At 41.8% G+C, this 16011-nt stretch overlaps 2 protein-coding genes across 3 annotated transcripts in view; both read left to right on the forward strand.

The window, feature by feature from the left end:
* LOC109918329 overlaps positions 1–16011 on the forward strand; it is an 859583-nt gene that overhangs the window by 171149 nt on the left and 672423 nt on the right. The gene's annotated exons all lie outside the window — the stretch shown is intronic.
* LOC109933353 (rod cGMP-specific 3',5'-cyclic phosphodiesterase subunit beta-like) overlaps positions 1–16011 on the forward strand; it is a 77610-nt gene that overhangs the window by 54554 nt on the left and 7045 nt on the right. For both annotated transcript variants that reach the window (XM_048602100.1, XM_048602092.1), the window contains 3 exons: positions 1203–1290; positions 4103–4203; positions 12841–12948. In XM_048602100.1, coding sequence (XP_048458057.1) covers positions 1203–1290; positions 4103–4203; positions 12841–12948 — 297 coding nt within the window. The remainder of the gene's footprint in view (positions 1–1202; positions 1291–4102; positions 4204–12840; positions 12949–16011) is intronic.

Raw genomic sequence — 16011 nt, forward strand, 5'->3', positions numbered from 1 at the left:
TTGGTTGACAGCACGCGCCTTCTGTCTATTCTGTCAAATTCACAATGTCTATTTACACATGACAATTAAGTTTCAAATATTTACAGTTTTTGCTGCTGGTTATTAAAGGGCATGGATAATTGACATTTTTATTGGCTTGTGAAGGCATTTCTTTTAAGGATGAATAACTTTTTAAAGTATTTTTTTAAAATACATTTTATTGTCACCTTACCAAAGAGTTTATTGGTTCTAGACAGAGCCCATAATGAGTAAACGAACACAGAAGTGCAATAGCTTTGCACAGAGCGCATAAAAAAGCATGGGCTATGGGGGATTTGACATGTGTATCGGGGGATCATTGAACTGGAAATTACCTTTCAAAAGCTTCCTGTTCCAGTCTATGGTTCATGTCACTTCTGAGGTGCTGTAAACCATATATCTCTTAAAAGCTGGTCCAACTCCATGGAAATTGCAGAGGACCATTTTATGCCCACATTTGACCTGGCCAAGTCGAGGGCACATGGTGTGGGTTTCTGGCCCAAACCAGTCCACCACCTTAACATGCAAAGGTAAGAATTGGAAATCCTGGAATCACGGCCTGTCTGTCACTTTCACATCTCCATGGAATTTCTCCAACCCCATGGAAATCCAACCCAAGTTTTCAGTTCTGAACCATAGGTCTTTCTGGAATCTTCTGTTTTTTTTTATCTCTCTAGCTTCGCACACAGGCTTAAGTAATTCTGTTCAGTGTACATCGTTCCATTACCGGAGTAACATAATCATTCATGGATCAATCAAACCACTGAGTGCATGCTTAGCAAGGCCTTGACAAGTAAAAGTGAAAATTTTCTTTCCTTTTTGTTCATTGTTATTGTTAGCAGCAGATACGCTTGGGACTTCAGAAGGGAATTGGATGTTCAGGGCTGTGGAGAAAGGGCAGGAAAATGGGTTTACTGAGTTATTCTTTCAGAAAGCCAATCAGAGAAGCTGATAGATTGAGTGGCCTCTCTCTGTAGTGGAGCTATTCTATGATTGATGTTTTTTGATGGTGTAGAAGAATTTACAGCAAAGCTAGACAGGCATAAACTTATGCACTTTTATCTCTTTTATTTTCCATCAATTTGTGTTTTAACTACTTAACAGAGTGCAGTACGTCCCACACTGAAAATTTACTGTTATCTTAGGCAACAAGCATTTGTAATTGTCAATTTATCTATTATCAGGTCCCAGCACCCACTGGCAAAACTACATGGCTCTTCAATTATGGAACGTCATCACTTGGAGTTTAGCAAGACTTTACTTGCTGATGAGGTGAGACTCTAAATCACTTGGGCTGCCACAATTAGATGAAGCAGTCATATTAATGACAGCACTTTGTCAGACTGATAAACACAATAAAAGACTTGAGCCGGGAATAAAGCTGAGGATGAAATAGAACAGAACATAGCTGGTACAGGCTGGGAATTGAAATACAAGTTGCACAAAGTGAGTGATGAGGGTTTTCATGATGCACTAGCAGTGTCCCTGCCTGGGAGCCAGGAGGCCCAGGTTCAAGTTCTACCTGCTCCAGAAGTGTATAAAGACATCTCTGAACTGGTTGATCAGGAAAAAAAAATGGGTCATGCCCATTGGCAGCTCCTGTCACACCCTACTGGCTTTATTTTCTGATGATTGTGAAATCAATTTCACTTCCTTAACACCAACAGGAGAAAAAAAAAACACTCAGCAACTGAGGGAACTGAAGATATATTTTAAAACTACAGCATTTGTATATGTAAATAAATAAAGGAATAAAAACATAATTCAGGAAATGTGAGATAGAAACAGTGGCACAGTAGTTAGCACTGCTACCTCACAGCACCAGGGACCCGGGTTCAATTCCAGCCTCGGGCGACTGTCTGTGTGGAGTTTGCACGTTCTCCCTGTGTCTGTGTGGGTTTCCTCTGGGTGTTCCAGTTTCCTCTGGGTGTTCCAGTTTCCTCCCACAGTCCAAAGATGTGCAGGGTAGGTGGATTGGCCATGCTAAATTGCCCATAGTGTTCAGGAATGTGTGGATTGGGTGGGTTTGGGTATGGGTGGGATGCTTCAAGGTCAGTGTGGACTTGTTGGGCCAAAGGGCCTGTTTCTACACTGTGATTCTAATTCTAATTCCAGAATTTTAAAGATAACCTAAATATGCACGACATTTGGTCAGGATCAGAACCAAAAGGCACTGTTTTGGGTGTTACTCATCTCCAGAGCTGTTCTGAGAATGTACCAGTGGATGAGATGCCAGTTGGGCTCTGTGTTTGCTTCTGAATGTACTACAGAGCTTTATAATGATACCAATCACAGCCTCACTGGATCTAGGCATCCAAGGCAAAGAGTCAAAGTTCATGATGCAGGGAGGCATAATGTTGAATAGATTAATGGAGATGCTGCAGAAAATCAGGACGTTTAATCCTGTCATGTAAAGCTTAAATTTTTATGAAGAGGCTTACATGGGAAGAGAAGACTGACTGCCTGCCTGGCAGCATTTGAGGCAGAACACTGATCCAGTGATATCGCAGTGAATTTTTAAATTTCTGCTGCCTGCTTTAAACTGCTTCAGTGAGGAGGCAGGTCCCTCCCTTAAATAAGCAAAAATACAGGACGTGTGTGATGATATCATCTGGGATTTAAATGAAGTGTTAGGTATCATTGAAGGTATAAGGTGTGGTTGGCATAAAAGCAGCCAATTGAACTTATTGGGCACTGAGGAGCGTTTTTACATTGGAAACTGTTAACTTTGCATTGAATTGTGATATTAGTTCCTGTTTAGAAATTTCTGGGCATTGTTTTAATCTTCCATAATTACGGCAGAAAAATTGATTAACACAGTCTTAAATGGCTTACGCAATATCATAACCTAAGACGTGTTGGATTAGCTGCTACTTAAAAATCACACTTTATGTCCGTCACACAGTTACTTTCTGTCTTTGAGATTTTCCACACTGCACATTGGGTTGGATTCATGGGTCCCCTGCTGACAGGTTTGGAGGAGCACAGAAAAGTCAGTGACCCTCTGCTTGCTGCCCACTCATTTGTCCTTGTCTCTGTCGTTCTTTTACCTGAGGGGGTGGTGGAGGGGTGTAAGGTGTGTTAGGAAGCCAGCCCTAGAGTTACTTGGAGCCTGAAGTGGTCATTTAATGACCTCATCCTATGGCTGCTGAGATTTAGTGGGAGAGGCATGTGCCAAGAGGGTAGCCTAGGAGCCTCATTCACTGAGCAGGCTGGTCGGAGGCAAATAGGGGTTCTTCCCCTACCCCAAAGTGTAATCCCCATCCCTCAGATTCCCCCCCTTGCCCAATCTTTCTACACCATTTCTCAATCCCTCAGTAGACTTGCCAGACTTCAGCACAGTTCACCTTCCTGCAGGCGCGCAGTGCTATTCAGTAGAGTTAAATTTCTGTCTTCTGGCAGTTTCGCTGGCAGCAAGAAGGCCGTATGACCTGGAACCCAGGCTGTGGCCAGAACATGCACATGGAGTCTTTTAACATGGGAAAGTTGCTGCACTGCAGCAACCACATGGTTCTGGCTGATCTGCAGGTGACTTCCCCTGGCACCACTTGCCATAGGCATATCAGTCGGACGTTCAAAGTGATAACCAATCCATTTGGCCATGTAATGAACCTACCCTCCTTGGCCGTCAAGTTCTGGAGTCCAACTTGAATCCGGAGCCTCTGGCTCAGAGGCAGGGATGCTACCCTCTGTCCCACAATTGCTAAACTGGAAAGGTACTAGCCTCTGACTGGCCAGTAGCTTTCTGAGGATGCATGTCCTGCTGCTGAAGAGTGGAAATCCTACCTCAAGTCAATTAAACAGCTGTGGGTTACTATGGCAATGGTGTCACCTACATCATGACTATGCTTAACCCTAACCGATTATACATGAGAGGCTTGGGAAAGTGTTAAGAAATAAAGTTTTGTACTATAATCCTCCAGCCGTACCTGGGAAGAAGATCTTTAGTCTGACTGCCAATTCATTCTCCTCCCTCTCAACGTGACTAATAGCAGATATTTCCTGTGGAAAATGACAGGTGCAGTACTCATTTACCTTATCACTGGATAACTAACTCAAATTTGTCTTGTTTACTCTCTTTCAGAGTTTGAACATTTTCCAGAACTTGAACAGGAGGCAATATGAGCATGTCTTCCATCTGATGGATGTTGCAATCATTGCAACAGACTTGGCGCTCTACTTTAAGTAAGGGACAGTAAGTCTCCTTTATAGAGGAATAGCTTTGTTGTTATTTAGGTACAGACAACTTACAGGTTAGGCAGGATCCTGTCTGAAACACTGAACAAAGATATTTCAAAGGAACCACATTCTTAAACAATATGGAAAATATTATTTGTCGGTTCTATGGAATGAAGTTCTTCATTTGGACTCCAATAGATTTGTAATCATGTTACACATTCAACCCAGCATCATGAAATTGGCAAACAAGGCTAGCTCTTGGAGATCAGTGCTGAGAATATAAACGTAATTTTCGAATACAGCCCTTCTACGAAGAGCAGTATATTGAAGGAAATGAGAGTGGAAATTATGGACACACTAACCATCATTTTTCAGTCTTCCATAGACTCAGGGGAAGTGCTAGATGACTGGAGGATTGCAAACATTATGCCCTGGATTAAAAAGAAATGGTGTAACGATAAGCCTAGCAATTGTAGATCAGTCTGTTTAACTTCTGTGCTAGGGAAGCTTCTAGAAACAATCACTCAGGATGGAATTAATATAGACAAATCTGGGTTAATTAAGGAGGCCAGACATGGATTTCTTAAGGGAAAGTCATGTTTAAATAACTTGTTGGAATTTTTCATGAGGGGTTGACGAGGTTAATGCTGTTGATGTGTTGTACACGGACTTCTAAAAGATGGTTGACACAGTGTCACACAATGGATTTGTGTAAAAGTTATAACTCTTTGAGCAATAGGAATAGTGGCAACGTAGATACAAAATTTGCTGAGTCATAGGAAACAGGGAGTAATGGCAAATGGATATTTTTCAGGGTAGAGTTCCCCAAGGGTTGGTAATGGGCCAATTGCACATTGAAGAATCTGCACAAATGATTTACATGAATGGTTCCAGGGAAGAGAAACTTAAGTGGGTAGAACTGAAAGATTGTGACTGTTCTCCTTGGAGAGAAGAAAGATAAGAGGAAATCTAATAGAGTTTCAAAATGATGAAGAGGCTAGATAAAGTAGGCAGGAGAAACTGTTTCCACTTGGTTAAGAGAGCATGAACAAGATGGCATAGATTTAAAGTGATTTGCAATAGAAGCAAAGATGATTTGCAAAAAAAAAACTTTTCACATAGCAAATAGTTAGGGTATCGTATGCACTGGCCTGGAAATGTGCTGGAGACAAGTTCAGTTGTGGCATTCAAGGGATATTGGATGATCATTTCTACTCAAATAAGGAGAACATTCCAGACCTGAAACATTCATTGTGTGAAAAAGATTTTTCTCATGTAGCACTTGCTTCTTCTGCCAATTACTTTGAATCTCCTCATTCTCAGTTTTTTCACATGTTGGAACAGTTTCTCTCAATCTGTTGTCTCCAGGCCACTCAATATTTGGAATTATTCTATATGGATCTGAAATGGTGCAGTAAGCATTACCAATCTTTTGTGATTGTGAGATGAGGAGCTGATGGGAGAGTAAAGTACAATTTTGTGGGATATGGATCAAGGGCTAATTCCTCCCATTCTACTGTCTTTGTGAAACAGTAGACCGCATTGTTATAAATAGTTGTAGCATGGCAATAAACAATATCCTTTTCACTCAGCAAGAAGCTTCTCATTAGACCACGAGGTAGCTATCCTTGCATACAACAGACCATGTAAACCCTTAAAGCACCCACACATTTAGAAGATATGGATGGCAGCCACTATAAATGCCACTATCAAAGTTCCACAAAACCTTCTCTTCTCCAAGGAGAACAGTCCTAATTTATCCAATTTATCTTCATAATTGGTGTTCCTCATCTTGAAACATGCTTGTGATTTTTTTCTGTACTCCATCCAAATCCCTCACAAAAAATGTGGCACCCAGAACTGGACACAATACTGAGCTGAGACTGAACCAATACCTTATCCAAGTTCAACATCACCTCCTTGCTCTTCTCCTATTAATTATGCATTTTTCTCCGAGTTCAGTCTGTTCCCAGTTACATTTGTGATTCTTCTGATGTTTTTTGTCACCTCTACACTATGAATAACTCTCAATTGTACTCGTTTGATAACTTGATTGTCTTGTTGCTTCTTGTTGTCACTCAAAATCACCACATAGTCATCATCGTTGGAGTAAGAGTTGTAGGTGGGGGCCCAAGTAGAACAGGAAATACATACCCCACAAAAAGACGGGGACAACTGGCGTACCTTTGAACTTGGAGAAAGGAAGATAAATTAAAGGAAAAGTTGCTCAATGCGAGGACGACGTCAGCCAGTGGAGGACGGTGGCAGTGGATAGGAACTGTTCTGGCCTCTTTTCAAGGAAGAAGTAGAGAGCCTTCAGATCCCCTTGATGAGGGACAGTCACATGGAGGGATTGCACATTCGTGGTGAGGAGGAAGCAGCTACGGCCAGAAAACTGGAAATTAGAGTGTTCTTTCTTCCTCTCTTTGTGCCTGATTGGTGTACTGTACATTCATCTGAGCTGTCTTCAGTTAATTTGCAATGTAGCACGGTGATCAATAATCACTTTATATGATCATCTGGACTGCTTACATAATTCAGAAACCTTTACTGCTCCCCAAGTAATGAATGTGGATTTCTAGCTCACAATGTCTGCCCAACACACATGTTTGGGAGTTGTCTACCTGCTTCTTACATGGTTTCGAGGAGTTGGATGTATCGCTTAGGGCTAAAGAGACACAGGATATGGGGTGGGGGGGCAGGAAATGAGAAAAGGCTATTGAGTTGGATGATCAGTCATGATCATAATGAACAACGGAGCAGTCTTAAAGGTCTGAATGGCTACTCCTACTCCAATTTTCTATGTTTCTATTTTCATCTGTCTTTAAAGAAAAATGTCCTGCATCTTGAGACTTAATAATTGCGGTTGTTGTCATGCATTGGAGTCTGTTAATCATGAAGTTCATTCTTACTTTGAGAACTTTCTAGGCCTTTTCTGAATCTTTCTGACCAAACATGTTAATTATGTGAAATCTTGCCTTACCAATGGCTAGCAAAACTTTTAGAGCTCAATTTTTGGCATCATCTATTGCTTCATCTATAAAAGAGAACAGCATGCATTGTTTGAGCAGTTGCAAATCAGTAAGAATGTCAATAGATCCCCATTCCACAGTGAAGTTTCTGTTATCCCTGATACAAACTTAACAATATTGAGTTGTACCTTTATGTGTAAATTTTAAAATACCCCTTGATCAGTGGAAATTAAAAATGCTCCTTCTTTAAGAACGAGATTCCACAGGTGTTATGGAAGATTGTTACTCTTGTTATCAACTGTTAGAAAGAAAGCATTTAGGACTCCCAGCTCTCGGTATTGTGCAGCAATGTATGTTAGCTCAAACATGGACTGCAGCTTATTTTTATTTTTAATTGAGGAAATCATCAGAATGTATTTTATCTTGAAAAATTTAATTAGCTCGGCCTTGTTGGTGGTTAATGCCTTATTTATAGATATATAATCATAGAAACTGTTGCTGATTGCTAAACTTGTTGATGCTCCAAACCCTGGTCTGGTTGGTTTTTGATTAGTTTTCCGAATATCTACCACCAAGATATTGTTAGACATATAGACAGCCACCACTGCAAACTGCAGTGTGATTTTTCTCCTAGTGTTTTACGTGGTGTGGCAATACGTTTGTTATCCCTCATAACATACAAAACTGGGCATGGATACTGTGATATTGAACAATCCAACAGATGTGTATTACAGCTGAAAATGATACATAAACCTTAGATTGTAATACAGCAGAATGCTTCCAGTTGTGCATCATAGACTCCCTACATTGTGGAAGCATGCCCTTCAGCACAACAAGTCCATACTGACCCTCAGAATATCCCACCCAGACCCACCGCCTCCCCTAAGCTACACATCCCTGAACACTATCGGCAATTTAGCATGGCCAATCCACCTAGCCTGCACATCTTTGGACTGCGGGAGGAAAGCGGAGCACCCGGAGGAAACCCACGCAGACACGGGGAGAACTCCACACAGACAGTTACCCGAGGGTGGATTGAACCTGGGTCCCTGGCGCTGTGAGGCAGCAGTGCTAGCCACTGAGCCATATGAGATCTTTATACTCTCAGGCCACATCCTGTGATATAATGATGATATTGTGAGCATGTCTCTTAAAAGGTATTCTGACGTAATGCCCATGAGACATTATACAACGGAAGACACCAGGGCATTAATCCCAGCTCAACCATGGAAGATATGGGGCTTTCCTCACTGATTTTTCAGAGCCTATACATCATTGACTCTGATTTTATTATATGTGGGAATGTGTTTGTGAACATGTTTGTGGTGTGTCAGCATCCATGCATATCTGCATGGATATATGAGTGCTTCTGAGAGTATGTGTGAATGATTGTATCATTTACAATGGGAAACTGGTGAAACCATTTCAAAAATAACTATTAAGAGTATGTCTTTAGGGGATAATGCAACAGTGTGGTGATTAAAACATAGACATAGAAAATAGGTGCAGGAATAGGCCATTCGGCCCTTCGAGCCTGCACCACCATTCAATATGATCATGGCTGATCGTGCAATTTCAGTATCCAAATCCTGATTTCTCTCCATACCCCTTGATCCCTGCAAGGTCCACATCCAGCTCCCTCTTGAGTATATCTAACAAACTGGCCCCAGTTTCTGTGGTAGCGAATTCCACAAGTTCACAACTCTGAGTGAAGAAATTCTTACTCATCTCAGTCTTGAATGGCTTACTCTTTATTCTTAGACTGTGACCCCTAGTTCTGGACTTCTCCAACATCAGGAACATTCTTCCCCTATCCAGCCTGTCTAGTCCTGTCAGGATTTTATATGTTTCTGTCAGATTCCCCCCCACTCATTTTTCTAAATTCTAGTGTGTCCAAGCCCAGTCGATCCAGTCTTTCCTCATATGTCAGTCCTGCCATCCCAGGAATCAGTCTGGTGAAACTTCACTGGACTCCCTCCATAGCAAAAATGTCCTTCCTCAGACTAGGAAACCAAAACTGCACACAATACTCAAGGTGTCGCATCACCAAGGGCCTATAAGCTCAAGGCAGGTGCCAAAAAAAAAAATTTTCCTTCAACTGTTGTAGACTTCTGCTGTAGAAATCATGAAATTCAAAAAGCAAATCACCGAGGCTATATCTCAGTATATGTCAGCTTTAAGCTGCAAGAAACAATCCTAAAGACTGCAAAACTGACATCATAGATTAAAATAATGCCAAGAACCGCAGATACTTGGAGGTTTCTACTTCAAAATAAGGGTCACTGGACTCAAAACATTAACTCTGTTTTCTCTCCACGGATGTCGTTGAGTTTCCCTAGCAATTTCTGTTTCTGTTTGTGACATAAGAGATTATGTACTATGGTGAATGTATGGATAGTGACACTTCTTGGGAAAACATTTTTTTTTTGCCTCAATTGCTTTGTAAGACAAATAATTCCACAGGCTCATTACTCTCTGGGTGAAGAAATTTCAGCTCATCTCAGTCCTAAATGGCTGACTCCATATCCTTAAACCGTGACCCCTTGGTCCTGGAATCTTTGTGAATTTTTTTTACCAATAACCTTCTTGAGACCTTTCAGATCACATGATGGAGAGGGGTGGAAATGTTAATTGCATAAATTAAGGTTAAGTATGTATGAGGGAGTTGTCTGTCATTAGATACATATTATGAGGTGCTTAATGACAGTGGCAGTGAGTTGTAGGTTTTCTAACTGTATAATGCCTCACCCTGTGAATAAAATCTAAAACTAAATGAGGACTGACCTCTGGTCTCCTCCCTCACCAATTGATTGTTGGTTTTAACATGCCAGCAGAGAATTGTTAGCTAAATGCGCAGCTTTTCAGGGAAGAAAATGTTTTAAAGTCAGGAGATTACAACCTGTTACATTTGTGGGCTTGTGATCATGGTTACCTAAATATAGGTGAATGACCGCTTGTAAGCAATTTTCTGCTTAGTTTATTGAGTTTGTTAGGAAGCAGCAATTTAGATGTGATACATTAAGTTAATCTGATAAAAGGGAGTGTACCACTGTGATAATTGGGGATGGTTCACTGGCATCAGAGGACACAGGGCTGTTGGTGCAGAATTTGTCAGTCTTGTTAAAGTTGTGAAGGAAGCATTGTGCTCTCCAGACATTCTCTCCTGGGACTTCCTCCTCTTTGTCTGGTCCATCCTGCTTATGGAGAAGACAGCTCCCTGTAGAGTTCCATGACTTATAAGGACTGCTTGACGAGGACAGTTCTGTGCCCCTGAGCTTGCCCCTTCTTGATACTCTTCATTTTGAGGGGGCTTTCAGCAGTCAATTGTCTGAATCCCTTTGGCCATTGACGTTGGGGCAGCTCTTCAGAATGGCCTTTGTTCCATTGCCCATCTCCATTTGAAGGTTCATTGTCATTCCTTTTAAGAACAAAACCTATTTTTAAATAACCTATTATAAAACCAAACCTATTTTTCCAAGCCCTGGATTGATAATAAGACAGTGAGAGCTTGATTATTCTTTGACTTCATTGCAATGGAACATCATGACCTCAGTAGGAGCAAATTACTGCAGATGCTGGAATCTGTGCTGAAAACAATAAAAGCTTGGAGATCACAGCGGGTCAGGCAGCCTCCATGGAGAGAGAGCAAGCTAACATTGAGTCTAGATGACTCTTCATCAGAGCTGATGTGAAGTGTGGGGTGGGCAGTATTAATACTAGAGTTGGGGGGTGGGGGGGGGGGTGGTGGTGGTGATGGTGTGTAGAGTGCTGGGGAGAAAAGATGTGGATAGTTCAGATTAAGTCATTGGAATAGGCTGCCCCCTCCACACTTCAGCTATTAAATGCTTGCGGTTGCCTCACAATGCTACAGTTTAAAAACTTAAGCTGCATGTGTTCTTGCAGTACCAAAGGTTTAATTATTTATCACACGTTTAAAAAATATATTATAGTCTCCTTGCCTTGTCATTATACATTCTGTCAACATGGGTAGAAGTAAAACCTGCCTAGTGCAAAAATCTTTCAAAATTGTTTCGTTTGCAGTTGTCAGGTTTGGACAATTTACTTTTGTAAGTGAGGCCACCTGGTGGTCAGGAGTCATGTGCCAAGACAATATTTGTGGTTTCACACAGAGCGTACCATGGACGGTTCTACTAGCAGGTCCACGTGACAATAGTTGGGCTGGACGACTTTTAAGTTCATCATTACTCTTCACTTGGCATTATCATTTAATTAGATTTGGATTTTATAGTCATGTGTACTCAAGTACAGCAGCACAGTGAAAAGTGTATAATGTCACCACAGATGGCACCATCTTAGGTACCAAGGTAGCTAGGCACAAAAAGCCTAGGTACAAAGTAGAGAAACGGGAGTTAAAAAGTTAAGCATTACTTCATAGAATAAGTAGAAAAATAAAGAAATCAGGTATTAGTTAATATTGAAGTCTTTCGTAGTTTAAACTAGGAAAATAAAGGAATAAGTTAAAAGTTCAACAGTCTTTGAGGAGTCCTCCACTTATCTCGCTATGCTATCTGTCTGTTCTTGACACTGTCGCCACAGATAGTCACAGGACTTCATGGAAGCAGCTTAAATTTAGAGCACAGGAGACCACCTAAATGTTGTAAATCACTCGGAGATAGCAAGAACTGCAGATGCTGGAGTCAGAGACAATACAGTGTGGAGCTGGAGGAACACAGCAGGTTAGGCAGCATCAGAGGAGCAGGAAAGTTGACGTTTCAGGTCAGGACCCTTCTTCAGAAAACCTCCCTGCTCCTCGGATGCTGCCTGGCCTGCTGTGTTCCTCCAGCTCCACACTGTGTTGCACATAAATGTCGTGTTTTCACAATCATTCTCATTCACTCAGGGAACCTCTTTATTCTTTGAAATGATGGTATAATTAAAATGTGCCGTTGTCCTAGCAAAGTTAAAATCCTCGTAAATATGGATGTTCATCTCCCTGATGTAAAATACATGTATAAAAAACCTTGATTTGCACCTTGAATTTGTTGTCTGTAGGATTATACTCTTGCAACCTTACAGTATTATCTATTACTATGTGAAACTAACAGCACAGAAATGTGATATTCAAGCCAGCTGATGTCTATACTCCATTTAAACATCCTTACATCCCTATTTATCTAACCCTATCAGCATAATTTTCTATTCCTTTCTCCCTCATGTGCATATCTAATATTCCCAAGACTACCTCTGAAATAACCAGTTACTGCAAGCATTGTTTATCAATAAAGCAGTATGGGTACATTCTCTCAAACCAGCAGCATCTGGGCTGAGATCTCACTAGATTTTGGACTTTACTACGTTGGTAGAGAAAAGTCCCTTGCCATACTGCACTTGGACAATTTTGTGCAGGTAAGTTTATTAGAATTGAATAAAGTAAACAAAAAATCATAGTACATTCTAAAAATGTATGCTTTTCGCTGTCTCCAATTTTTACACAGCTGGTTTTGAGAGAATGCAGTCATTTTATGGAGAAGAAAAATCAGAACCACATTATCAAAGGCAGAAATTTCCAATAAAGTAATTCAGAGAGGAGGCCAGGTTACAGAGTTCAGTTTGTCAGAGAATGGACCTTATCTTATTGGAGGGTAGGTGAGGTTCATTGTAAAGGCACTTATGTAAGTCACAGGTTTTTTTTTTCTTTTCACTCTTACAGAAAAAGAACAATGTTTCAAAAGATTGTCGACCTGTCCAAAACCTATGAGGAAGAGACAGCCTGGGTGGAATATATGTCACTGGAAACGACCAAGAAAGAGATTGTCATGTAAGCAAAGCCTTTTAATATCTTATAAAAGATGCTGCTGGTTGAAAACTCCATAGAGGTCGGCATCCTGCCACCAAGTCACCCTTTATTCACACATGTGTAGCGCTTGACACTGGTCCAGCTTCTTCAGAGCCAGCTCTCAGAGTGAACAGAACCTCTGAGACACCTGTTTATCTGTCCACCAGGGCTCCCTGATTGGGGCTGTTAATCTGGACCAATTAGGGAACTCATTCTATGAGATCCACCTGGCTGACCTCATTACCATTGCTACATCCCTCCCCCTTTAAGTCATAGAATCACAGAGTCATGCAAAATGGAAACAGACCCTTAGGTCCAATCAGCCCATGCTAAACATAATCTCAAACTGAACTAATCCCAAGTACCTGCTCCTGTCCCATATTCCTCCAAACCTTTCCTATTCACATACCTATCCAAATGTCTTTTAAATGTTGTAATTGTACCACATCCACCTCTTCCTCAGGAAGTTCATTCCACATGTGAACGACCCTCTAAAAAATTTACCTCTTGTCTTTTTTAAATCTCTCTCTTCTCACCTTAAAAATGTGCCTCCAATCTTAAAATCTTCCATCCTAGGGAAAAGACAACTACCATTATCTCTATCTATAGCTCTCATTTTATAAACTTCTATCATGTCACCTGTCAACCTCCACACTCTACTGAGAAACGTCCCAGCCTTTCCAGCCTTTTCTTATAACTCAAACCTTCCATATCCGGCATCATCCTGGTAAATATCTTCTGAACTCTCTCCAGCTTAATAATCTCCTTCCTATGACTGGGCGACTGGAACTGGCTACAGTATTCCAGAAGCAGCCTCACCAAAGTCCTGTTCAACCTCAACATGACTTTTCAACTCCTATACACAAAGAACTGAGCAATGAAGGCAAGCGTGCCAAATGCCTTTTTAACCACCCTGTCTTTATGTGATGCAAACTTTGAAGAATGATGTACCTGAACCCCTAGGTCCCTCTGTTCTACAACACTACTGTGGATAACTGCCCAAGTCTGTCCTGTACTTGAAAAGCAGGACAAATCCAACTCGGCCACTTACCGCCCCATCAGTCTACTTTCAACCAGTAAAGTGACGGAAGGTGTCATCAACAGTGCTATCAAGCAGCACCTGCTCAGAAATAACCTGCTCAGTGACGCCCAGTTTGGGTTTTGCCAGGGCCACTCAGCTGCTGACCTCATTACAGCCTTTGTTCAAACATGGACAAAAGAGCTGAATTCGAGAGGTGAGGTGAGGTAAGAGTGACAGCTCTTGATAGCAAGGCTACATTCGACTGCATGTGGCATGAAGGAGCCCTAGCAAAACTGGAATCAATTGGTATCGGGGACAAACTCTCCGACAGTTAGAATCATACCTGACACGTAGGAAGGTGGTTGTGATTGTTAGAGGTCAGTCATCTCAGCTCCAGGACATCTCTGCAGGAGTTCCTCAGGGTAGAGTTCTTGGCCCAACCATCTTCAGCTGCTTCATCAATGATCTTCTCTCCATCATAAGGTCAAAAGTGGGGACGTTCACCAACAATCGCACAAGGTTCAGCACCATCCATCACCATCCTCAGATACTGAAGCAGTCTATATCCAAATGCAACAAGATCTGGACAGTATCCAGGCTTGGGCTGACAGGTGGCAAGTGACATTCACCCCAAACATATGCCAAGCTATGACCTTTACCAATAAGAGACAATCTAACCACCGCCCCTTGATATTCAATGGTGTTACCATCACTGAATCCCCCACTATCAACATCCTGGGAGTTACCATTGATCAGGAACTCAACTGGACTCACCACATAGACACAACGGCTATAACAGCACGTCAGAAGCTAGGAATATTGTGGCGAGTAACTCACATCCTGACTCCCCAAAGCCTGTCCCTCATTTACAAGTCACAAGCCAGGAATGTGATGGAATACTCCCCACTTGCCTGGATAAGTGCAGCCCCAACAACAGTCAAGCAGCTTGACACTATCCAGAACAAAGCAGCCCACTTGATTGGCACTACATTCACAAGCGTCCACTCCCTCCACCAGCAACCCTCAGTAGCAGCAGTGTGTACTATCTACAAAATGCACTGCAGAAATTCACCAAAGATCTTCAGACAGCAGCTTCTAAATACATGACCACTTCCATCAAGAAGGACAATGGCAGCAGATATATGGGAACACCATCACATTCAGGTTCCCCTCCAAGCCATTCACCATCCTGACTTGGAAATATATCACTGCTCCTTCACTGTCACTGGGTCAAAATCCTGGAATTCCCTCCCAATGGCATTGTGGCTAAACCCACAGCAGGTGGACTGTAGTGGTTCAAGAAGGCTGCCCACCACCACCTTATCAAGGGCAACTAAGGATGGGCAACAAATGCTGGCCAGCCAGTGATGCTTACATCCCATAAAATGCAAATTTCTTCAGGAGCATATTTATTTTCTCTCTTCACTTCCGAAATAATTCGACAGAGGCTAGTAGTCTGTCACCAAGTCACCTTTTATTCACATATGTATAGCACTTGACACTGGCCTGGCTTCCTCTGAGCCAGATCTCGGAGTGAACAGAGCTCTGAGACCCTTGTTTATATCTGTTAGCCAGGCTGCCTGATTGGATCAGGTATGGTTAGTAAGTTTGCAGGCAACATCCAAATTGGTTACATAGTAGACAGTGAAGAAGGTTTTCTAAGATTACGAAGGGATCTTGATCAAATGGATCAATGGGCTAAAAATGGCAGATGGAGTTCAATCTAGATAAACGCAACGTATGGCATTTTGGTACAACAAACAAGGGTAGGGGTTATATAATTAATGGTAGGGCCTTGGGTAGTGTTGTAGAACAGAGGGACCGAGGGGTTCAGGTACATAATTCTTTGCAGTTTGCGTCACATATAGACCGTGTGATTAAAAAGACATTTGGCACACTTGTCTTCATTGCACAATCCTTTGAGTATAGGAATTGGGAAGTCATGTTGAGGTTGTACAGGACATTGGTGAGGCCTCTTCTGGAATACTGTGTCCAATTCTGTTCGCTGTTATCAGAAGGATATT

Source organism: Rhincodon typus, chromosome 1, assembly GCF_021869965.1.
Source record: "Rhincodon typus isolate 14 chromosome 1, sRhiTyp1.1, whole genome shotgun sequence".
NCBI classification, from domain to species: Eukaryota; Metazoa; Chordata; class Chondrichthyes; order Orectolobiformes; family Rhincodontidae; genus Rhincodon; species Rhincodon typus.